The 26,251-nt window shown below is 39.0% G+C and overlaps 1 protein-coding gene across 11 annotated transcripts in view; it reads right to left on the bottom strand.

Annotated features, from left to right (window-relative positions):
* The window catches only part of DACH1 (dachshund family transcription factor 1), a 455,938-nt gene that overhangs the window by 212,913 nt on the left and 216,774 nt on the right, over window positions 1-26,251 (bottom strand). For all 11 annotated transcript variants that reach the window (XM_034758361.1, XM_034758364.1, XM_034758363.1 and 8 more), the window contains exon 3: window positions 12,619-12,780. In XM_034758361.1, the coding sequence (XP_034614252.1) occupies window positions 12,619-12,780 (162 nt within the window). The remainder of the gene's footprint in view (window positions 1-12,618; window positions 12,781-26,251) is intronic.

Genomic DNA, 26,251 nt, shown 5'->3' with positions numbered 1-26,251 from the left:
TCTCTGAATCTTTTCCATTTCCACTATATCAGGGGTGGGCAAACTTTTTAGCCCAAGGGGCCACATCTGGGAATAGAAATTGTACGGTGGGCCATGAATGCTCACAAAATTGGGCTTGGGGTGTGGAAGGGGGTGAGGGCTCTGGTTGGGGGTGGGGGCTCTGGGATGGGGTCAGAAATGAGGAGTTCAGGGTGCTGGAGGGGGCTCCAGGCAGGGGGTTGGGGTGCGGAAAGGGGTGCGGGCTCTGGTTGGGGGTGTGGGCTCTGGGGTGGGGCTGAGGATGAGGGGCTCGGGGAGCAGGAGGGTGCTCCAGGCTGGGATCGAGGGATTCAAAAGGGGCAGGAGGGGGATCAGGGCTGGGGCAGGGGGTAGAGGTGTGGGGAGTGAGGGTGTGGGCTCTGGCATGGGGTTGGGGATGACAGGTTTGGAGTGCAGGAGGGTGCTCTGGGCTGGGATTGAGGGGTGTGGAGGGCAGGAAGGGGATCAAGGCTGGAGTAGGAGGTTGGGGCATGGGGGGAGGCTGAGGGGTGCAGGCTCCGGGCGGCGCTTATCACAAGCAGTTCCCAGAAGCAGCAGCATGTCCCTTCTCTGGTTCCTACACGGAGGCATGGCCAGGCGGCTCTGCACGCTGCCCCGCCCACAAGCATCGCCCCTGCAGCTCCCATTGGCCATGGTTCCCGGCCAATGGGAGCTGTGGGAGCGGCGCTTGGGGTGGGTCCAGTGTGCAGAGCAGAGCCCCCTGGCTGCCCCTACACATAGGAGCCAGAAAGGGGCCATGCCGCTGCTTCTGGGAGTTGCGTGGAGTGGCCTCTGACCCTGCCCCCCAGCTGGGGCACCGGAGTGGGGCAAACCCCAGATCCTGCTCCCCAGCGGGAGCTCAAGGACCAGATTAAAACAGCTGGTGGGCTGGATCTAGCCTGTGGGCCATAGTTTGCCCACCCCTGCACTATGTCCTTTCTGAGATGAGGCGACCAAGACTAGACACAGAATTCAAGATGTGGATGCATGATGGACTTGCATAGCGGTTTTATATTTTTCTGTCTTATTTTTATCCCTTTGCTAATAGCTCCTATACTGTTAGCCTTTTAGATCTCTGTTGTGCATTGAGTGGACATTTTCAGAGAGCTATGCACAGTGACTCCAAGATCTCTTTCTTGAGTGTTACTGGCTAATTTAGAACCCATCACTATATATGTGCAGTTAGGATTATTTTTTCCAACGTGCATTACTTTCCACTTATCAATATAGAATTTCATCTGCCATTTTGTTGCCCAGTCACCCAGTTTAGTTAGATCCCTCTTTAACTCCTCACCGTCTGCTTTGGACTTAATGATCTTGAATAAATTTGCCATTACACTGCTCACTCCCTTTTCCAGATCAGTTATGAATACGTTGAACAGCACAGGTTCCAGTGCTTTGGGGGACCTTGCTATTTACCTCTCTCCATTGTAAAAACTGACCATTTATTCCTACCTTCTGTTTCCTATCTTTCAACAAATTATTGATCCAGAAAGGACCTTCCCTGTTATCCCATGGCTACTTAGTTTCCTTAAGAGCCTTTGTTGAGGAACCTTGTCAAAGGCTTTCTGAAAATCCAAGTACACTATATTGACTGGATCATCCTAATCCAGGTGCTCACTGACTTCCTCGAAGAATTCATTAAGATTAATGAGGCATGACTTCCCTTTACAAATGTCATGTTGACTCTTCCCCAACAAATAGTGATTATCTATGTGACTGATAATTCTGTTCTTTATTTCAGTTTCTACCAATATGCCTCGCTCACTGGTCTGTAATTGCCAGGATCTCCTCTAGATCCCCTTTTTAGAAATGGTCATTGCATTAGTACCTTCCAGTCATCTGGTACAAAGGCTGATTCCAAAGACAGGCACCATGCTACAGGACTATGTTGCTGTGATCCTCCCAGGTAGTTCCAGTACTTGGAGAGGGTCTCATTCTGGTTGCACATCAGGCATGGGCTGATTTGTCAGGCTCTACATGAGTGTACAACTGGCAAATTTAAAGTTGACCTCCTCACAAGACTAACCCAGAGGACTGTGTGATCAGATGTGTATTTGGATTGTACACGTGATGAATTGTCAAAAAGAGAAGATCTTCCATCTCACTATATTCCATCTTATTTCTCACCTGTGGATTTGCCTGCTTGGATTTAGGACCATTAGAATTGGGAATGGTTGGTTGGTTTTATATAGAGACATGTGACAAGGGAAAGACTGGACTTTTTGATCATCACTGGGTTGCAGAGCATATATGGAAATAGGAAGGAAGTTTTCCCACTGTGTAAAATTGCCCATTTCTGTGCAGGGTGTTTTTGTTTGTTTGTTTGTTTGTCCCCCCCACCCCCCTTATTCTGTGCATATAAGTGGGCATTACATGGCTACTGAATGCTTGTCTACATATAAGTAATTATTTTAGATTCTGACCAGAGACAAGACATCTAGCTATCCTGATTTGTCATCAAATTGATGATCTGAGAACTGAATCCCAAATTCTAAGCTTGGACTAGGAAAAAGGGATAGAGCAAGCTACCACTGACATCCCTGATGGGAACAGGAAACCACACAGGTACAAGTGCTCTTTGAGGACTGATATATATTTACTGATATAGAATAAGAACAAATCTTAAAATGCAAAGTTGTCTTGTAAAAAGTCTTCTGGATGACAATATGAAATTTTCATCTACTGTTTTCAACACAGAGTTGTTGTTTATTTTTATTTTCATTGTGTTTCAGCCACAATTTTGTCACTTCTATATCACAGCTTTGGGCAAGAACTATTAACTCATTCATGTCTTATTTCAGGAAATCCCAACTGCTGGCACTACGGACTTAACCTAGATGGAGGTCTCACCTTTTTAATATTATTGACTGTCCAGTGTGAAAGCACCGAGGCTCCGCTAATCTCTTTCATAAATTTGCTAGTTGCTGTTAAGTTTATAACATCAGACTGGCTGTCTTGTTTAGCAACTTAAAGAGTCGCAGTGAAAGGCTCAGGAAGCAGATCCTGAAGTATTAGGAAACCCGTGACTATTTTGAATGTCCTGCACTAGCAGATTAACACTCCTTTTAAGGCTTGACATTCAATATGACAATTCATTTTTCCACAGTACTGCCTTTTAAGACAAAAGACAATGTCTAGTGGCCTGGCTGCCACCAAATGATCTGTTTCTGGTACCTCTGTGCATTCCCAGAGAACAGCTTTATGAAAGCATTCCTTTTAACTTGAAATGTGATGTGTTCAACATCTAACATATGTCCTTAGGGCTATATGACTATCCCTTTGCTAGCACCTAGACAGCACTTTTCATCAAAGAGGTTTACAGAAGTAGAGACATATCATTGCCAAGCACTCATGATATCCTATGGCACTGAAGCAATTTTATAGGTATGGTCCTATTCCTAAAACTTTAGAGTATAAGGTGATTCTTATGTATCACAGATTGAACATTGCCACACTATGGGGAAATTTTCTTTCTGAAATTGTATTTATCTTGTTTTCAACTTTGCAAATGTATAGTTTTTAGAAATCATTTAAACTTCTGTCCACCTGGGAAATGTATTTAAGGCTTACAATTAAACACAGCAGAATATATATATATTAATAAAAAATGTAAAAAGGGGAAAAAAAGCTTTCAGTGTTTAAACTGTTAAGCAATAGTAAAATTCTTATGAACTAGTGATACTGTCATTGAACTGGAGACAGCTTTAGAACAAGCTTGCTCTGGCTTTTTCACCCTACAATTTGGAATCTGCTCACAGTACTGCCAGCTTAACCAAAAAGGATTAACTCTCATATCCAACTGAGAACACAGATAATTCTCGGTAATTGGTAAAAAATGAAGATGAATGGGGCTGAGAGATAAGGAGCAATTAGCTCATCAGCAGTTACAGCTGTGCACTCAATCCGGATCCATCTCTTGAGTCTCGGCCCCTTTTAAAGAACCCAAGCAGAATAAGCATAGGACACCTCCTCCCCCCAAAAATTGCTATACCTGCCCATCATTCCTCTCTCTTCCATTTTATTTCCTCACTGTACAAAGACACCTGTCATAGCATTCTTTGTAAATTACTACCTCTCCCAGGACCTGTGTCTACAGCCAATCTTCTTTTTAAACTTTAAAAAAAAAAAAAAAAACAGAAACCAAATGACTACTGTAGACACTCTTAAGTTCCCTGTCAATCGTTTCATTATAGCAGCATCATCTGTTTGAAAATATAAGCAATTCCCTCATCTAATTATAGAGAGGATTTGAGGTTCATTAACATTGCCAAGGCAGAGAATCAGATGTGCAACTGCAGAGCTGTGCTCAGTGGCCTGCATTCTCTGTTTCCTTTTATTTGCTTTCTCAAGGTCTCCAAGACTTTTTCCTGAAACCATAAAAGTAATTCTTTCCTTCAGAATAGACGTGTGTTTAGAGAAAGGAAATGACCGCATTTTGTACAGTTCTATTATTGGGAGAGGTCACTAGAGAAAAATAATTTCATCTCAATGTCTTTTCCACTCTTTTTGGAGAAGGGAAGGGATAATGTTAAGCAGGGCAACCGTTAATTTCAGGCAACAGATCTTGGCTTTCCTTACATGTATCTCAGAGTTTAAATGTTGTAAGCTAATGTGGATAAAAAGGAAGCCTAAAATGTCAAGAGCCCCTCTTAATTTTCAACACATTTTGTGGTTGTTTATGGATTATTGTGCTAGCGAAGTGTAAAATACTGTCTTGTATTTCCTAATTGTATTTAGAAACTGAGAACTCCAAAGTCTTTATGATTGCTTCATTTCCTTAAAGAAATAATAGCAGGTTTTTTGGTATGATACAGTTTAAACAATGACATTTTCTTGGGACATCTGTTTTGAGATCACTTTTTGAATAGATATGAACTCATTTCCTACTAAGAAAGTAATTTACTATTGTTGATAGCTGTTTACAAGTTCCATGAGTCAGATATTAGCTAGTGGCAAAGGTCCTCACAAATCCTTGGAGTATTCCCTAAACAGTCGACATAGTATTTTAATCATATAAAATGTCAAGGGAAGCAAAATTACAGGGACTTTTCCTACTAACTTACAGTAATTTGAGGCTAGCTCAGAGGAATAATTTAAAATGTATTTACCTTTAAAGATTTCATTCCTTTTGCTACTCTTTGTTTATGAAGTATTACAGTAAGTATTTAAAAACAGTGAAATAATTGAGATGCTCACTGTACTTATATTTTTGGAGTATAAAACTCAAATATACAATCTGTACATAATTTACTTGCATTGAAATAAAATTATTACTGATCATAATAACAGAAGATATGTTAATACAGCAAACAAACAGAAAAAAAAATATTTCAAGTCAATTTAACATTTGACCTTGTGAATTTTCTTCTTCTAATCCTGCATTTATAAGAGCATAATCCTAGAAGCAGTAGAGTTTTGAATGCTGGTTTATGTAGATAGTTCTTTAAACAAACAAACAAAAATTATCTGGCCTGCATGTTGTGTCTAGAGTTGCCACTAAAAAGAATCCAGGACATTTTTCCTTCTTATCTGCAATGTAGCTCATATCAGCCAACCTGTCACAAGACAGTACTTGATATAAACAAGAGATTGCAAAGACATCTCAGTAATCAATATTAGGATGGCTACAGTATGGAAGCTCCAACCACTGCATATCATTTGTCTCAGCATCTATTTCTATGACCAAATGAAGCATTAATTCAAATCATAAATCTATGGTGATTTAAATCTGGGAATGAGCACCTGCCTGCTTTAATGATTTATTTTGTACATTTCAGTAAGCAGGAGATTTGTCCATATGAACTGACAGGTCACCTTCAGATGCCAGTAGCAGACTGTTTATCACCATGCAGACTAGCATCTCATCTTAGCAAGTAAATATTAAACTAAAAGAATCCAATTGATTGTGGATGGGGGAGAAAGGCGTAGCTGCCATATATTTTACTCAGTGTGCTAATACCTCACTCTGATTCCTCCATGGTTCCTTATTTTTTCTCCTAAAATGATAATTCTGGTGGGAGGATGTAAGCTCAAGGTTACCATGTAAAACTGAAGGATATAAAATAATTACTTATTAGTATCATTGACTTCCTTTAACTCCCTTTACTCGCTAGCCTTTTGGCCATTGCTTCAAAGGACCAGTTGGTAAATCTGTGTAGTGCTTGGGATAACTGCAAAATATTCAGCCACAAAAATGACTTCTATAAGTCATATTAAGGGTCTGATTAAAACCAAAAAAGCAAGACAATTCCAAACTAAAACTAACAATTCAAATTGGGACTTCATGCTTAATTTGCCTTACTTTGCATAGGTACTGCAGGAGCCTGAGATCAAGGTATTATCCCCTCCATGTATACTAAATAGGCTATAATAGCACAATATAATGGAATAAGTTACTTTTGTTTAGCTTTAACCTTGAATTTTCTTGCTTTGATATGTGTTTTGTCAGGTGTGTCATGTACACTTAAAATGTAGACTGTGATCAAATTACTTTTATTCATCTTTTATCCCTTCCCCCGCAGCCCTCAATAATACGTTTAAAATGCAAGTTCAACCATATATATTGTAACTCACAAATAATGTATGTATCTAATACTCTCAATTAGTTCCAGATGTCTAGATAAACAAAATATTGACTAGATACGTAATGATAACATTTTAAAATATGGAGTGGAAATCCATCAACCTCATGAAGAAACTTGCACAAGTACAGACAGATATAATCTTCCTTTCCAAATGCAAACGGATGGGCATCATACCAAATGGACTGAAGGTGAAAAATCCATAGCTATATGCTGCACAGACTACAGTGAGAGATTATGTCATACGCTATCAAAGAAACTGAGGTACCACCTGATCAGCATCCTATACAGCAAACAGGAAAACATCAAAAAAGAGCTCTCCAGCCTGGAGACTTTCATAAATAACCAACCTTCCACACAAACGGACTCTACTAAAATAAGACAGGAGATCTACATTACACACTTCACCTCTCTACAAAGGAAAAAGGACCGTAAACTGTCTAAAATCTTACCTGCCACATGAGGCCACAACAGTGTTACCCCTAACTCACCCAGCAATATCGTCAATTTATCGAGCTACACACTCAGCCAGGCAGAAGAGTCTGTCCTATCTCAGGGACTCTCTTTTTGCCCCACCATGCCCACAAACATGATCCAGTTCTGCGGCAATCTGGAAGCCTACTTTCACCTCCTCCGACTCAAAGAATACTTTCAAGATAACACTGAACAGCGCACTGATACACAGATACCCTCCCACCAACAGCACAAGAAGAAGAACTCCACATGGACTTCTCCTGAGGGTTGAAATGACAGTCTGGACCTATACATAGACTGCTTCCGCCAATGTGCACAGACAGAAATTCTAGAAAAAACAAAATCACTTGCCTCATAACCTAAGTCGTGCAGAATGCAATGCCATCCACAGCCTCAGAAAAAACCCAAACATTATAATCAAAGAGGCTGATAAAGGAGGTGATGTTGTCATCATGAACAGGTCTGACTACCAAAAGGAGGCTGCCAGACAACTCTCCAATACCAAATTCTACAGGCCTCTTTCCTCAGATCGCACTGAGGAATATACTAAGAAACTGCACCATCTACTCAGGACGCTCCCTACACTAACACAGGAACAAATCAACATACCCTTAGAGCCCCGACCAGGGTTATTCTATCTACCACCCAAGATCCATAAACCTGGAAATCCAGGACTCATCATCTCTGGAATTGGCACTCTCACTGAAGTACTGTTCGGATATGTGGACTCTCTACTTAGACCCTACGCCACCAGCACTCCCAGCTATCTCTGTGACATCACTGATTTCCTGAGAAAACTACAATGCATTGGTGATTTTCCAGAAAACACTATCCTAGCCACCATGGATGTGGAGGCTCTCTACACAAACATCCCACACACAGATGGAATACAAGCTGTCAGGAACAGTAACCCTGATGACACCACAGCACAACTGGTTGCTGAGCTCTATGACTTTATCCTCAGGCACGATTATTTCAAATTTGGTGACAATATATACCTCCAGATCAGTGGCACTGCTATGGGCACTCGCATGGCCTCACAATATGCCAACATTTTTATGACTGACCTGGAACAACGCTTCCTCAGCTCTCGTCCACTCATGCCCCTTCTCTCCCTATGCTACATTGATGACATCTTCATCATCTGGACCCATGAGAAGGAGACTCTGGAAGAATTCCACCATGATTTCAACAGCTTCCACCCCAACATCAACCTCAGACTGGACCAATCTACATGAGAGGTCCACTTCCTAGATATCACGGTACAAATAAGTGATGGTCACGTTAACACCACCCTATACCGAAAACCCACTGACCGCTATGCCTACTGTCATGCCTCCAGCTTCCATCCTGGACACACCACATGATCCATCATCTACAGCCAAGCGCTGAAGTACAACCGCATTTGCTCCAACCCCTCAGACAGAGACCAACACCTACAAGATCTTCACCAAGCATTCTCAAAACTACGATACCCGCACAAGGAAATAAGGAAACAAATCAACAGAGCCAGATGTGTACCCAGAAGCCTCCTGCTGCAAGACAAGCCCAAGAAAGAAACCTCTCCAACGCATTATCAGTGATCTACAACCCATCCTGGACAGTGATCCCTCGCTTTCACAGGCCCTGGGAGGCAGGCCAGTCCTCACCCACAGACAACCTGCCAACCTTAAGCATATTCTTACCACACTGCACAACAGTAACTCTAACTCAGAACCAATCCATGCCAATTCAATGCCAACTCTGCCCACATATTTAAACCAGCGACACCATCATAGGACCTAACCAGATCAGCCACAACATCACCGGTTCATTCACCTGCAAGTCCACCAATGTAATATACGACATCACATGCCAGCCATGCCCCTCTGTTATGTACATCGGCCAAACTGGACAATCCTTACATAAAAGGATAAATGGACACAAGTCAGATATTAGGAATGGCAATATACAAAAACCTGTAGAACACTTCAACCTCCCTGGATACACAATAGCAGATTTAAAGGTAGCCATCCTGCAGCAAAAATCTTCAGGACCAGACTTCAAAGAGACACTGCTGAACTTCAGTTCATTTGCCAATTTGACACCATCAGCTCAGGATTAAACAAAGATTGTGAATGGCTAGCCAACTACAAAAGCAGTTTCTCCTCCCTTGGTGTTCATACCTCAACTGCTAGAAGAGGGCCTCATCCTGTCTGACTGAACTAATCTCATTATCTCTAGACTGATTCTTGCCTGCATATTTATACCTGCCTCTGGAAATTTCCACTACATGCATCTGACGAAGTGGGTGTTTACCCACAAAAGCTTATTCTCCAATATGTCTGTTAGTCGATAAGGTGCCACAGGACTTTTTGTCGCATTTTAAAATACAGGTTCTGGTTATAATGGGAGAGATTTTCAAGGCACACATGGCAACTTGGCATCTAATTCCCACTGACAGTCAATCTTAGACTAATGCATTCCATTTGTGCCTCTAAAAGTTTCCCTCAGTAGTTACAATAGTTCGGCCGAAGCCTGCTTGATATTTCTTAGCAAAGCATCCATCTAGGAGCATCCATCAGGCCAGGGCAACTATCATTGACACAAGAGTATAATGGCTATTTTTAAGCCATTATGGTTTATTCTGATGACCTAGTTAGAGTTTTTTTTTTTTACCTGTAACTCATTGATCTAGTATAATTTCGAGTTTTTATTTCTATAAATCCATACATGTATGTGATGCTATACACTAGGTAAGCCATGCTAAACAGTAAACAAAGTCCTGAACCAAGAGGCCCTGAGCAGATATAATATAGCAGATGATAGTATACTAGGCATACTACATTCACAGAGATTTTCGTGAAGACATGGGAGAAATTAGAATGTTACTATTCATTGCAACAAGGTTGAGGAAGCGTTTCATTCTGTACTTTGGTAATGCTAAGGGACTAGCAAGTGTAACCCCCACATCTCCTCGGTGTGGTGTTCTGTCCCATCTAGTGGCACCGAGACCACCTGGAGAGAGAGATTAATGAGTTTGCTCTAAACTCTTAACTAACAGCCACTGGGCTTTTAGCTCACGCTGTAGAGACTCATGCACTAAGCTCCAGAGGTCCCCGGTTCAATCCTGCCCACCAACAACCGGGGTCTGTCAACAGTACACAAGCATTCAAAAAATTGCAATTAAAAGCCTTACTTTAGATCAGGTGGCTAAACTGCAGCTCGTGAGCCACATGTGGCTCTTTTACAATTAAAGTGTGGCTCACAGAACCCCCCACGTCAGCCCATTCTCCACCTACCAGATTGGGGGAGGGACTCTAGGGGCTTTTCCCCACAAGAGGCACCTGACCGGGTTTGGGGCTTCAGCCGCGCGCTTGCTGAAGCCCTGAGCACTGGCAGGTGCCTCCCGTGGGGCTGTAGCGCCGAGCCCCACCACTTTGCAGCAGGGCAGAAGCTTCGAGCAGGTGCGCCCGGTTCTCAAACTTCTGAAGTTTATCGTATGCATCTTGGAGGATCAGTAAGTTTGGCCACCTCTGCTTTACATATACAGTAGTACATATTTACTGTAGAAATAACTTGACTGATCACTTTTGATTAACATACTGAAAGTCTATAAATTATTCTTCCATATTTGCTAGTTTTGAGTATAAAAACAATTCATTTTTTTAATCCAAAATCATCTCCTTAACTATTGTCCCACAGAAGCTGTATTCTATTTACTTTGTTAACTATTACTAACTTCTACAGTGCCATAGGCAAACAAGAACTAGTCTCTAGAACTGCTAAACAGGATTAGTCCCATAGCATAATATTTGAATGTATTACTTCATATAATGTATGCATCTGAGTCCTGCATTCAAGATCCACACGTTCCTACATCCATTACTGCCTCTTCATCCTGCCAGCTGGTAATGCTACCCTCACATTCCTCCTCACTGCCCCATTTTCCTCTGCTTCTCTGAGGGCCACCTGCTCTTCCCAATTCACTGTTGCATCTCCCCTGCTTTCAAATTTCTGCTACTGCCTTCCTCTTACTCACCCCTGACTTCCTGCCAAGAAGACAGGTTGTTTTTTTTCACTCCCTACAGCTCTGGTCATTGCTGGTATTTCTGGCTAGCACACTAGTTGGGGCCTCCTTCTTCACTGTCACTGGAGAAGCTTTCCGAAGGTGGTTTTTCTCTGCTCCTAGAGCAGTTCTTTATTTAAAAAAAAAAACCTGACACTCTCTTGATAGGAATTTTCAAGTATACATTTTGTTGTGGTTTAAAAAAAAATGGCCAGAGTGTTTTGGCACTGCAGTCCCCACTCTATCTATATTTATATAAGTAGACTATAAGTACATGCAGAAATATACAGAAACAGTAGTCACCTATTTTTATTTTGAATGAACGAAATACCCCTCCCCTGAAATCAACAGGGGGTGAAGCTTTGATCCATCTGCAGTGGAAGTATGCCGTGCAGAAAGAGGGTATATGAGAAAGCACGAATGGCTGGATGCTCCCGCCTTGGGTCCACCACCTTCCCATTGGCTGGAGATGGGGGAAAAGTCTAGCCAATTGGCTCTTGTGGGCTTCCCTAGGCTCTTCAAAAGATCTGGATAGCATGCAGCACTTTTATTTATTGCTAGACAACTCTTTATCCTTAAGAGTAATCTCAAAAGATATAAAGAATATGGGGAGGGGAAAGGAATGTACTGAACCATCAAGAGCCATTTTATTTCTATATATGCTTATCCTGAATATAGTATTCTGAACATACATTTTAGTCACTGAATTACTACTGCTGAGTTATCTTGTTAGTACTGTCTCAACGTGATAAAAGGAGTCAGTACAATAAAAAGGCAAAACAAACCATTTTATTGCAGAAACATGCATATGATTTAATCAACAAAAAAAGTTAGTCTAGCTTTGAAGTGTGTTTTATCAAAACAAACTTGCCAGAGAAATGCATATAATGTATTGGAACAATTCCTTTTTTGAAAGAACAGAAGTTGCTAATAATTGTTTAAGAAACAGAAAAAAACTCATTTAACAATGTTTTAAGAATATGTTTATTAAAATAGGAGATTATTTGTAAAGCGTGGTAATAATTTATTGGGTAGGTATGTTTTTCTTTTGTCACAGGGCACCTGAAACTGTGAAATATTTTGCTTTCAAGCAACTGTTTTGAATTACCTAAAGTCGATACCCGGTAGAGTGAGTAGGAGACATGGTTAAATTTCGCTCTGATACCTTCATCTGTCACCATACCTGTGCTTTGAAAAATGAACTCTTAGCAATCAAACTGCTTTCCTTCATGGAAAATATTAACTGGGGTCTGAAGTAGCATCCTACAAAGGAAAGGATGTTCTTATAATAGTAACAACAATGCTGAGTGCTTCTGTAAAGGTCAGCTATAAAATATTGCTAAACATGCACAAAAGTGGCCTGCAAATGTGCCAAATTTTCCCCAAATCAAAGGTTTAATGGTCTGGGGAGGAGGGGGAGAAAGGGTATCACTGTAGTAAGAAATTGATACATTACTGGCATGATTGTATGTAATGTTCACTTCCGAAACTTACCAACACTTGAATTCAGATCTCCATTCTCAGACTCTGCTCCATGTTGGTTATTACTGGCATGATAGTTGGACATAGCTTCTAATTTGATTTTTTTCACTTTCATTGCTTCTGCTATGGCTGCATTGGTAGCAGCTGCTGCTGCTGCAGCTGCTGCTGTCAGACCTACAAAGAAATATGAATGAAACTTAATATACATTATACTATGACTCTTCATTAGTGTAGGGCTTGAAACTGTTACTCTTCCTTCATCATTTACTACATAATTAGCAGAGGATAATACTGAATAATATCCATCCTTATTTGCTTAGGAGACTGTTTACTTTTTAATGTAAAATGCATAACATACTATGTAAATAGTTACTTATATACACGTGAATTCACAAAATTGGTCTCTAATTGCTTTAGTCAGAATACAACTGCAGCTAAAAACATGCCCATTTAGAAGCCTAACTTCGCCAGCAAACCATGTATTTAGGTACAAATGTGAGTGTAAATAAATATACCTGCAATAAACTTTGGATGCAAAACTACACTTGAAACACTGGAGGACAAGCTAAAAATCAGGGCCATAGAGTTTGAATAGCATATTCATGACTAATAAGTTATATTCACAATTAAGCCATTCTCCCTGAGCTCACATAAAATTCCAAATTACTCTAGCAGACTAAATGGGGCATACTAAAACAGCCATAGCTTTCTTAAAGGAAAGGTTAGCTATGTAGATCATAGGAAAAAATATATATAATTATTTACAATCCTACAAGCAGGCTTAGACCTCAAGGCATCTACCAGAGATACCTCACACAAAGTGTGTAACTCCTTTAATTCCCAAGCCACCTCTGGCATCCCAAGTTCTACATCTCCTATGACAAATTCTCCAGCTCCAGACAAAATCTCTGCATCTAGCTATATTTGTGAAACACTATATTGTAATAATGAGCTGGTACTGATACTGTCAAGAATGATTGGTAGAACTGCCCAATTTGCTTTCATCACACCACATTCAGCCTTTGTCCAGTGCCATCAGTATGGGGCAGTGCATAGCTGTGTCATGCCATGAGAAGCCCAGGGGAGAAATTTTAATTCACAGACTCACAGTTCCTCTCCTGTTCCCCTCTTGCTTCTGCAAAGGAAGAATTTTGCCACTGCCCTCTACCAGTGGCGGCATCCTCACAGTTGTTTTGCACCAGCCCCCTTCTTCTGTGTGGTGTGTTGGGGAGCGGTGGCAGGCACAACTCTGTCCACTCCTTACACTTCTCCATGTATCTGGTTTCTCCCAATCCCACCCTGGATCTAATAGGCAGAGATGGGGGTCCTATTCCCCCTTAGCAAAGCAAAGGTACTACAGGGTTGGGTTTAGGTCCCAGCACCTGGAAACAAGTGATGAGGGCAAAATCTCAGTTTTTCTTTTTAAGTAAATTTCTAGCCCTCCTGGATGCAAAGAAAAGCATCCAAGTTTAACTAGTACAGTGATGGCTGCCTGAGTCTGCAGACAGCCTTAAACTATTTCTCTGAGGTGTGAACTGCTTCACACATCTCAAAAGGGAGTTAACTCCACAACTCACTACTCTGGGCAGGAGGGTCTGGGCCGGAGAAGAGTGCAGCACAGGCCCAGCCCACCTGCCCAAGCAAGCAGATAACCCCTGTCTGCTGGAGTAAATATTGGAGAACCCCCTGCTACCACCACTGCTGTTTCTAATGAGGGTTCTCTTAATGCCTCCAAGTGTTGGTGGAATTATAAATTACACTATAATTACTTTCTGTATAGTTATATCAGTATTAGTTACCAAATTGCTATTCAGGCAGTAGGAAAGAGTCCAAATGTCAAATATCAAAGAACAAGGTGAACAGACATAAACCTGTTTTAATATTTACTACTACTATGAAGCTTGCATATTCAGATCTGACTAATACAATAACATGGATGCTTTTCAATGATATTTTTATCTTAGAGGAAGGATATGAAGTTATATATTATACAGATTTGGTTACGGTTCCTAAATTAAGCCACAGAAAAGGGATGATGCACCTCTGAACTTACATTTGTATCCTGTGTTTGTTATACAGCGCAGTATTCTACACTTCCTTTTTCTTAATACCATTGTCAAGCTATAGCTAGTGTCTTTAAAGAACAGTCTTTTACCAAAAAAGTCCAAATACAGCATACCTAATGAATGCAAATTTTCTTTTGCATCAGAATACCCCAATATGCAACCCTATTCTCTTCCAGTGCTATTCTCTAGAATTGGTCAAGGCTTTTGTGTGAGGACTAGAAATCTCAAACACATACTGTTGAGCTGTTAAACTGATGTTACCAAAACTCTGCTTGTGGTCATATTTTTCTCTTAAAAAGGGGGAAAAAATAAAGACAGAATTTGAACTCCTATATTCATTCTCTCTCTTACATAATTGCACAGCTGACTGATTCAGGAACACTTTGCTAATTTTAAGCATGAACCTGCTACCGAATCAAATTCACTTCACCCATGGAAACCCCAAAATACCAGGGTTAATGCAGATGAATGCACAGGGTTCAGATGGGGGGGGAAATCCACTAAGCTGAGGATAGTGCTCAAGGCTGCAGCACAGTCTGTCCCCTAAGTAATTCCACTCTAGCACAACTACTCCTGTGCTGTCACTCTGCTCTCCACACCTTTCATAACCACAATCTGAGACATAAGTGCAAGATCACATGCAAGATCGTGAGCCAACCATCTGCACCATGATGTATTCCAACCACTGTTACAAGACAAGGTCTCTCCCCAACAGAAGGCCCTATTTATCTCAAGTCCTCTCCAGAGATGACTCTCAAATGTACTGTAAAAGGGCAGAGAGTACAATTCTGCAAAATAGCAGCTACTATTCCATTGTTTGAAATTCTGAAAATATGATTCAAGCTGAGGCAAGAAATGTCTTAAATTGTTGTTTAACTCTCCCCACCCCCACCAAACTAATCCCTACTCTCTTACACCAAGCTGCCTGGGAATTTCCTAGCCATGCAGAGATTAAAGTAAGGGTACAGTATAGTACTTCCACATTTTTCATTATCCAAATTGCATCTCCAAAAATTAGATGACCAAATGTCACCTTTAAAGGCAATTTAAAATGGAAAAGAACTATATTGGATATTCAATAGCTCAGATAATAAGTTACTTTAGTCTCTGTTAATATTTGTTTGAAAAGTTAAAGAAACATGTCAAAATACTCAATAGACTCCAGTCAATGGCAATTATCATTAATATTCTAAAATTGATAAGCTGTTTATGTCTGGCATTCTTCCTGCTGATTATTCAGTAAGACAGGCAGCTTTATAACTATCTCATCACTCCACCGTCACACAAATTTCATCGACAGTGCTCATGCACAGCTATTAGCAATATGAATCTAACCATTACAAGAGGGAGGAAAATCGAACATGTGGCATTAATACGCAGTCCTGGTTCCTAACCATCTGATAGGCAGATGGTGTAAAGCGGATTCTCCAGCTGAAATGAAGGGGGACATCATTTAAAACCTTGTTTGCATTCTAACTGATATCAGTGCCATATTGATATACATGATACATCATGGCAGGATTTGAACAATCTAGTTTGTTTCAGTCATAAATGTTTACAGCCTTGTTTTTTATCTTTAGAAACATGTTTTGAAAAGCGTATTTTTAATTTATGAAACCTATTGTTTACTTCTGTTGAGCCAGAAGATTAGCAAGGAGCAGGAATATTAAATTACCACAACCACAGCAATATAACTAAGATGGATGAATAAAGTATGTTTTTTTCAATAAAAGATGTTAGCAAAGGAATTAAAAAATTAGCCTAGACATTTTATGCATTAAATACATTTATTCATTTAAACCTTCTAGCTTTTTTTCCCATGAGACATACTTAGAAGTTTAATGCTTTACACAGCTATTCATTTAAAGCTCTCACTGTGTGCAATTAATCTTGTCCAACAATTTAATTCAAAAAGTAAAACATCAAAAAGTAAAGTTCAATTCAACAATCATGGTCCTGAAGTAATCTTCTTGCTCCTGACAGTTCCTATAGACTCATCGGCAAAAGTCTGTTCAAGGTGTCGTGTAAGAGCTTTGTGAGCTTGAATTATAACTCAATTGAAAGCTCTGCAAGCCTCAGTAGGAGCTCATGTCTTAACTTCAGCTAGAAGCAGACCACCAAAAGAAACAGTGTGAATGATCTCTTTCTACAAAGCCCTTCTTCCTTCTGCCACTCAAATGTTGATCATCAGTACAATTTTATGTTCTTGGAATCATACATATTTTAAAATAAACATATTTGGAAAGAGCTACATTCCAATAATTACACAGTTTGTAATTGCTGTCATAATTATGCAATGTGTTTTAAAAACATAATAGTAAATTTAAATGCAATTTGAATTTTTAATCCATACTGATGCCAAGGCTATTTGGAAAATCTCTTACCTAAGTGGGGTAAAGAGGTCTGGAAACTGAGAAATTAGCTGCAATGTTTATTTGTATTATTAACTAATTAGACCATCTTTGGAAGAAATAATTGCCAATTCCTGGTCTCTGGGGGAACACACTGTAATCTCCTTCAGTGCTCTTAGCTGGTTTAGAACAGCAATTCACAGGACTGGACAAAAGGGGCAGGTGCAGAAATTTAAATAGTCATATTTGGCACATGGATCTTACAAGCAAAGGTTATGGAACAATCCAGACAGTCACTAAGGTTTCCCAGAGAGCGGTATAGGAGAACATCTTTTTTTTTTTTTCAAAACTCAAGCACAGGACTGGAAAGGATGCATTTGACATGCAGGATTGATACCTGGTTGCAAGAGACATGTTTTGTCATTGGGTGAAAAGGAAAAGTATTGCTTAGTGAAAGCTCAATCTTCAACTCAGAAAAAGGAAGCCATGGAGTCACAGCACATTCCACAGTCTGGTGTCCAGCATTTGTCAGTATTTGGGGCTTTAGGGGTTTGGTGTGCTGTGCAACTGCTAGGCCGCTTTGGCCTGTTGGGTGTTCATAGCTGTTCAATATCTTAACCAACGTGCTTTTTAGTTCCTTTACCAAATATAATCCGTATCATTTTCCTGCCAAATTCTGGTCCCATTTACACCCAGGCAACTCCACATAAGTCAGCAGCGTTTCATGAGGAGACCAAAATTTGGCCTATTACATGTGGGACTCCAGGGCACAGAAATGAATGAACCAAGCCAAAGACTTCAGAATCACTTCTTCCTGGCAGGAGACCTTAGAAATGCAGTTTACCTTCTCTAGCAAGATACTCAGGAGAACAACCCACTGTGCTGGCAAGCAGACATGCCAAACTCGCAAAAAAACCCGCAGAAATCGGGCTTGTGGTTGGCTTAATTGGCTTGTGAGTTGCTTGTTGACTAGTTTTTGGCTTGTAGCTTGCTGAGCTTGTAGCTTGTTGCTTGTTGTAGCTTGTTGCTTCTTTTTTTTTTTTTATCAGCTCCCGGAAAGCAGGGGCAAGAGGGGAAGAGAGTCAGGGATGCACAGTGGGTCCACCACAGTCCCAGACTGCACACCTTGGGGACCTAGTCACATAGAGTGTTGGGGTTCTTAGGTATTGGCTTGTTTTGTCCTTGTTTTGAAATGGGATTAGCTTGATTTTTGGCTTATTGTGAAAGTTGACAACTGTGCTGGCAAGTTTATTCAAGAGTATCCAAGTTGATACCAGTGATGATGTCTGACACAGTCTACTGCCCTCCCACATGTGCTCCTGCCTGCTTAGGAAGGATTTATCCAAATTCTAGTTTTAGCAATGTGAGCAGTTTATAACCAATCAAATCAGTACAAAATACAAAGACTGTATGTACACACTGTTGTACATCATCTGAGTAGACCTCACACACATACTTCCAGAGAACTCAGTGGGACTACTAGCGAAAATACTATTTGGATGACTTTGGATTCCAGAGTCAAGCCCTAAAATAATAACTGACAACTGAATCAGACAGACATATAGCACAGCAATACAGATTTGTTTATGGATGTTTACAGAATTATATAGAGAAAACTTGAAATACTGTTTCTATTATAGAAGACAGGTAAATTAATTGTGTAATTCTTGGTGTCTCTTCTTTAATTACATGACCCTTTCAATCTGCTAATTGCAAAGGTTTCTTTGGGGGGGTTTGTTTGTTTGTTTGTTTTTTAGTTACACCCAATGTTTGTAGGTTTTTATTTAGCATTTTCACGCCATCTCACCTCGGGCATCATAGAACAAGTAAAAAGCTAAAAAAAAAATTGTCAATGGCTGGTATTACATTTCATTCCCTCTATTTGCTAGAAAGTTCATTTCAGCATACAGAAGTATTTTATCCATCTTGTGGGAAGAAATCCAAATCTTTTCTAAGTTCTGATAGAGGCCTTTTCTATATTTCAAATTAATACTTAATCCTTTTTCTTTAAGTTTATTTCAGCTGCACTGACTTGAAAATAATTTCTTTTCTTGATCTAATTTAGGATTTGATCATGTAGGCAATAGTCAGGCACAGTGGTAGTTTTGCCTGAGTAAGAAATACAGGACTTAAGTCTATGGACTTGATCCTGAGCTTACTGTAGTTAATGACAAAGTTCCCATTGACTTCAATGGTGCAGGTTGAGGCTCTAAGGATACATCTACACAGTGAGCAGCAGGCCATAACAGCAAGCCTCAGAGCCCGGGTCAACAGACTTGGGCTCACAGGGCTTATGCTACAATACTAAAAACAGCTGTGTAGACATTGTGGCTTGCGCTGGAGCTCAGGCTCTGAAGTTGGAGCCTGAGTTCCAGTCAGAGTCTCAATGTCTACACAGCACTGTAGCACAAACCTGCAAGCCCGAATCTATTAACCCAGGCTCCGAAACACACTGCCACTCACTGTATAGGCGTACCAAGTGACCTATTATCCCACTCCCAACTGAAGAGTATGGAAGTTTTTCCACTGATTTTGAATAAAGCCGTATCAGAAACTTAGGCTATTATGTTTTATAATGGCGGATACTTAAAGCAATGGGGGATCTGCACTAGGACAAGGGTCTGACTACACAGAACAAGCTGCAGAATGGGAAGCCTTAGATTGTACTCAAATGTTCTGTTAACATACATTAAATCTTAGCAGAAGTTTTTTTTTTCCACTTCAAATTATTTAGGCAGTTGGTTGGAATTTAAGAGTAACCCACACTTCCTTTTTTTTGTTAAACATTATGAATCAGTCCAACCTAACCCAACAGCCTTTGCACACCCAAAACTCCCATAACTACAATTTCTGAGTGATCAAGGAATTCTCCATCAGACTTTATAACTGTACATTCCCCCTGTTGGATTTACATTTCTTACTGCTCATCCAATCTGTTTTCAAACAGTTAAAAAATGACTGCTGTAGTAATTAGAGGGTAACAATGACTAAAAGGTTAATAATTAGTATCTTACTTAAATTTCCACAGCAAGTGTTTAGAGAAATTCAATCAATTGTTAAAATTCTACAAATTGTAGGCCAATTCTCATCTTGCATATACTGAAGTAACTCAGTGAAGTCATCAGACTTAAAAAATTGCTGTAAGCAAGATGGGAATCAGGCCATCTGTTTTTAACCACATCTAATCAAGTTTTTCCTGTAACTAAATTTAAGTTGCATTATGAATTTTGATGCATGGCTAATGCATTTAAAACAAACAAATAAGGCAGAAAAGAGTTTAATGTCAACAACTAGGCTTCAAGATTTCAAATCCCCTTTTGCTTTTAGTCATCAAGCGTCCAAACAATTAGTACTACCACTATAGAGAAACAGATAATTTTAATTTAGAAGTGAGTAGTTACCACTTTAAAGGCCATCTTTGTCCCATCCAGAAATCCTTTTAGAAGGATATAGGCAATTTTGCTTAAAAATAGTCAGGAGAGCATGCCCTTATATATATTTTTAAAAATAAAATTGATAGAAATGTTAAGATTTCATTACTTGATCTGAGATCTTTATATAGCTGTTCATTTGTTAAAAATAGAAGCTGCTCAGAGAAAAATTAAATTATTCAGCAAATAAAGTGAAAACCTAATCCCCTCATCAGTAGTATATTCCATTTTCAGAATCGATGGGCAGTTATTCCCCAAAATTGTTCAGTTTTATGATTTCATTCATTTGTATCCTTAAAGTTGAAGGTGAAATCGTCAATTACAATACCATAATAAACACTGAAAGCTTTCAGCTTTAACATTTTTTTTGCAAACTTGATTTTAGTTCAAAGTATTTTTTGGCAGAAATAAACAATATAGCGTAGATGTGCTGGCCTAACTTTTACTGAATTTTCTTAGAACATTTTGAAATACTGCTGACGTGCATGCAGAATCAAAACAATACAATTAAGTGAGAACATTTTTTTTCTTAAACAACAGTCATCTCTTCAAAAGCAATAGATTCTCAGTCCTCATTCAATCTGTTGCATTATTCATTTCATGTGCAACCTCATGCCGGACCATAAATTGTTACTTTATCTAATCAAAGGAGACTTAACTCTACAGAAGGTCAAAGGTTTAATTTTGTGAAGTATTATCTTACGCTATGAGTTTAACTGAAAAATAGAAGAAGAAAAACAGCCAAGAAACTGGTAATAAATGAACCTTTATTGCCTCAGGCATTGGCCTAGTTAATAAACTTTCATTGAAGGTTTCTTTCAACTGTTATGGACAATGAGGTAAAAAAAAATCTTAAATTACAGCCATGTGTGACTTTTAAAGCAGGCATTCTTTTTTATCTCAACCTTTCTAGCTTAAAAAAAAAGACAAAGAGATTGTCTTCAATTTCTTAACCAAAAATGTATGCTTCTAAACAGATGAAAAAGTGCAGATAAAACCTTTGTAAAAAAAAAAAAAAAGGTCAGCTTTGAACAATATAAAAATGTTTTCTGTAGGTATTGAACCCTGGTGCAAAATCTTTTTAGCCACATGTTTTATAAAATTAAAAAAAAAAAGTGCTGTTTATACATTGACACAGTGATGTTAATAGACAAATTTTCTGTTTTACATTTGCATTGCTAGAACACAATAATAGCTTTTATTTAACAAAATGATTTGTTATGGGAACAACTTCCCCATAAATGTTGCAAACAGAAGTTCCTCGCTGCTTTTTTGTGTGCATTCTCTTATGATTTCATAGTACTATTCTTTCTATAGTTACTACTGGTTAAAAACATGAATATCATGATAGAGATACAACTGAGATTATTGACATGTAATGAATTTTCTTGATTAAAAAACATTCTTACATTTGACTAACTACAGCACTTTCTTTAAATTAGTCTAGTTAAAAATATATTTCATTTATACTTACATAGTCAAGGAGATCAAGAAAAATCAAAAGGATTTATTAAAACTCTTTAACTTTAGTCTAATTTCTAGCTAGATGGACATAATTAATTAATTGTAACATTGCTACAATTCAAAAATACTGAAAGGACATGTTCATGCCTGTAACAGCAGTAATGTAGCTAAATACTCATAATCTTTCAATCACCAGGAGCTTTTGTTGTTTTTTTTTAACCTAATCCACAGTTTGACACAGATCCTGGTGTAATGGTACACAGTTCTTTAATTAACTAATATCTAAACATTGTTGAGGCAGTCTGGTGGCCCGGTGGAAGTATGTCTCCCTGCAATTTATGGGTTCAATCCCACAAACTCTTAATATATGCGAGTAACTTTATTCACTTGAACAGTCCCATTGACTGCAATGGGACTACTCATATGTGTAACATTTAAATTTAAATTACTTATTTGCATAAATGTTGGTAGACTCAGGGCCGGGATTTGAGCTCTAGACCACAACATACCAGTCCTGGATTTTGTAGCATGCAATTGGCCTCATTATGTGCAATGGGGCTCCACACTGAAACAGCAGTTCTCTTACATCTACACAACGTAAAATCAGGGCCAAAACAACTTTTCAGTCTTTAAGGAAAGTACAGAGTATTTCTAGTTAAACCATGCATAAGGATGGTGAGCTACAAAAGTTCTTCAGGGTCTTGCCCTTCCCAACAAAGGAAAGCAGCATTACTCACTCATAAATACAAGTACATGGAAGGAGCATAAGAATGCAAAGTTTAAGAAGGGATGCAAGCAGTTACGTGCACAACTAAGATGAAATATGATCACAGCTACGTGTTAGTACATCCTCAGCAGACAACTAAAATGTAGACTACTACTTAATGGGATTTTTAAAGGAAGTTTGTGTAAGACAATTCATTAGCAGCATAAAAAGTTGGATATATACTGCAAGAATTAATATCCATCACTAAAGAACCATCTCAATTCCTCTTCTGTCACATTTATGTGTAGCTGAAAATATGATAGAGATTTGACATAATTTCAAGATCTCTTACACTGAATGTTGTTGAAAACCTAGCCAAAAACATTGTTACAAATTTAATTGCAAAGAGAAGTTCAGAAAATGTTGCAAGTATTTAGTAAATCATTCTTCCCAGAGAAGACATGAACCTTGAAAATATGCTGACCATTTCTACAGCTACAATACTTTACTATTTGTATCTCCCTGTTTACAGTATTGATACACAAGATACACTTGAGCATTTTAATTATAGGAAAATTCCATTTAACAAGAAAAACTATTGATTGTTTCAAGGCAATGTGTTCACATGTTAACACAATGATATAAAGGTAGTCAAATCTCATGCTTCAGAACATAAACTAATCCCTTACAAGGATCAGGAGATATTTTTACCCCACTTACTTACAGTGTTGAAAGTTGGCTGCATTAGGGCTTTGGGTATGTCTGTTTTTTTTAATCTTCCTCTGATCTATTATGTATAGAGCAGTACCAGAAGCAAGGTACTGGACTAGATAGAACTTTTAAAGCAGTAGGTGTTATATTGACTGACTTTAGGTAGTTCTATGCTGGCAGACAAAATAGTAGCGTCTTGCAGACAACCCTCAACCATCTATGCATCCTTCTTTTTGCAAAGTGGAACAGCACACTAAAGTCTAAAATCCTACTGGCCCATTTACCATCTGCAAATTAGAATACCAAATTCAAGTCCAAAGTCCTATCCCATCTAGCCCATTATCTTGGCTCTGGCATTGGTGAATAAGTAATGCATAAGAGGAAGATTAAAAAACCAAACAACCCTTAAAAAATGTATGATGCAGCTAGCCAAGTGCACAATGTTATATGTATATCTTCTCCTAGAACTTTGGTAAAATTGAATTGTTTGGACTGTAGTGTAAGGAATAATGGTACTAAAAGTAGCAGTAAGTCATAATGAATAGTGAAACATTTGAATAATCTTAACGACATACCATAGTGCTATATTTTTTATTATAAATACCAATTGTCAGGAATTACACCTCAGCTATATATTTATGCTCTAGACTGAGAACCTGATCCTGCCATCATAAATGTCTTCATAAAAAACTCCCTCTGATGTCAAGAAGAATTCTATATAGGATGATTATAGGCTGAGATTACCAAATGCTCTTATTTTGTAACTTAAAACAGCTTTGTCACTATAGAATGAAATTTTGAAGACCCTTAACCAAAATGGGAACTAAGAAATGTTGGTATTTAAAATACATATGTCATTAATATCTGAATATGGGTTATAGTAGATGTGCAGTAACTTTTCCCATAATAGTATTTTTAACTCCTGCCTGCATTCATGTCACAACATTCATGGAAAAGTGCAATACTATACTAAATTCAGGTTTACATAACAGATCATAAATACTCCAAAAAAGCTATTATACTCTTGGAAATCAATAAACGTGTGTGCAGTGGTCCACCTCACTAAGGACAAATGGACCAGTACAAAGTATGCTGAATATATGGACATTGGTGACCACAAGATCATTTCTGGCAGCAGTAGAAACTACCATATGCCATGCTATGCATGTGTAGTTTTGAGAAATCACACATACATTGCTAGCAATATTGGAGATGATAGAATCCATCAGAACAGAGTTGATGTCAGCACTTCTCACCTGAGTTAGTAGCATCAGACAATGGCCAGAATGTGAAGGCAGCAGTGTCTGATGGCAGTACACATTTTGCACATACACTGTTTTGAAAAATCTTTCAGTTAGTTACAAGTGGAACTGGGAGCATAATTTGCAACAAATAATTTGATTAATTCTGTCTCCTTTTTTGTTTGTGAATTGTCCATCAGCAGACCATGATTTTCTCAAATGTATTGATTATTCAAAATTATTCCCTCCTCCCTTTCAATATGCATATGAGACAATGATCGGACATGAGCTCTCTTGACCCATCCCCATCATTTGTGTCTTCCCCTCATTAGTTATATCATGTCTAAATTCCAAGTTGTACACTACTCAGAGCAGGTACTCCTTTATCATATCTCTGAGGAACCTACCACATGGTTAAGAGTTGTACAAATACATAATGATAATATTTGGCTGCAAATCAATCTTATAGTCCAGTATCTCCATCACAACCAACCTGGCTAGTGTTATGAAATGGATTGTCCAATGTCTGTAAGAGTTTGGGAGTTTTATGAGGAGTGGCTGGCTGAGGCTGAGTCAGGAAAACAGAAGTAATATCGTTAGTTGGAAGAAACAACCTGAACAGCGGACAAAGAGCTTATCAGCACCCTGTTTGAGAGAGTGCATGCATCTTTTCAATAAACATTCACATCTTGCAAATGGCAAGGAAAGTGTGAGAGTTACCGTTTCATTGGTATGTGGACCTTGCCATAATTACCCACATTTTTGTGACTTATAGATTAGATTGCTATACATGAGACCATTCAGAAAATGAAGCAAAAATGCTGCTACCAGCTTGTAAATCAGAACATCTCACAAGGAGCATTTATAATCTGCAATGATTGCCAATACGCTTTTGAATAGAGTTCAAGGTGTTGGTTCTAAACCTACAAACATTAAATGGTTGCCTCAAGGACTGACCCTCTCCCATACTATGCTGCCACAGCTGCAATCAGTGGAGGTGCTTACTCAGGACTCAATTTAGTTCTAAAGGGCAGGACTGCCTTTAAAGACCTTTGATGCTAGAACTTGCTTCTCCAGGTGATCCACCAAAACCCAGACACCAACCTTCTGGACATGCTACAAAACCACCTTTCTCATTGGCATTTAGGGAGAGGAAGGGCTAATGGCACAAGAAAGAGTAGGAGTGGACTGTCTGTTGTAATTACTATTAAGAATTGGTGTTTATACTAGGACGGTTAAGCTGTTCAGTAATGATGTGTAGCCATTTTGTAAGAATGAGAATTAGTTTGTGATAGACTATATAAACATTTAATTTAATTTTTGATGCAGTTACAGTTGAAAATAGATGCTATAAAATTTAGCCACATTTCTGTCAATGACTGAAGAAGTTCATTGTGCATTTGCAGTATTCAAACTGCATGGGGACTTTTGAGTGGACACATGGGTCACATGGAATATGTCTGCTCCAAGCTTGGATTCATGGATTCATTGACTCCATGAAATCATAGATTCCAAGGCCAGAAGGGACAATAATCGAGTCTGAGTTCCTGTACAATACAAGACATAGGACTTCCTCAAAATAATTCCTAGAGCCTGTATTTTAGAAAAATATCTAATCTTAATTTAAGAATTTTCAGTGATGGAAAATCCACCAGGACCCTTGGTAAATTGTTCT

This window comes from Trachemys scripta, chromosome 1 (genome assembly GCF_013100865.1).
Source record: "Trachemys scripta elegans isolate TJP31775 chromosome 1, CAS_Tse_1.0, whole genome shotgun sequence".
Taxonomy (NCBI): domain Eukaryota; kingdom Metazoa; phylum Chordata; order Testudines; family Emydidae; genus Trachemys; species Trachemys scripta.
The sequence above is the reverse complement of the archived record's forward strand: the minus strand, read 5'-3'. Positions and strand labels throughout refer to the sequence as shown.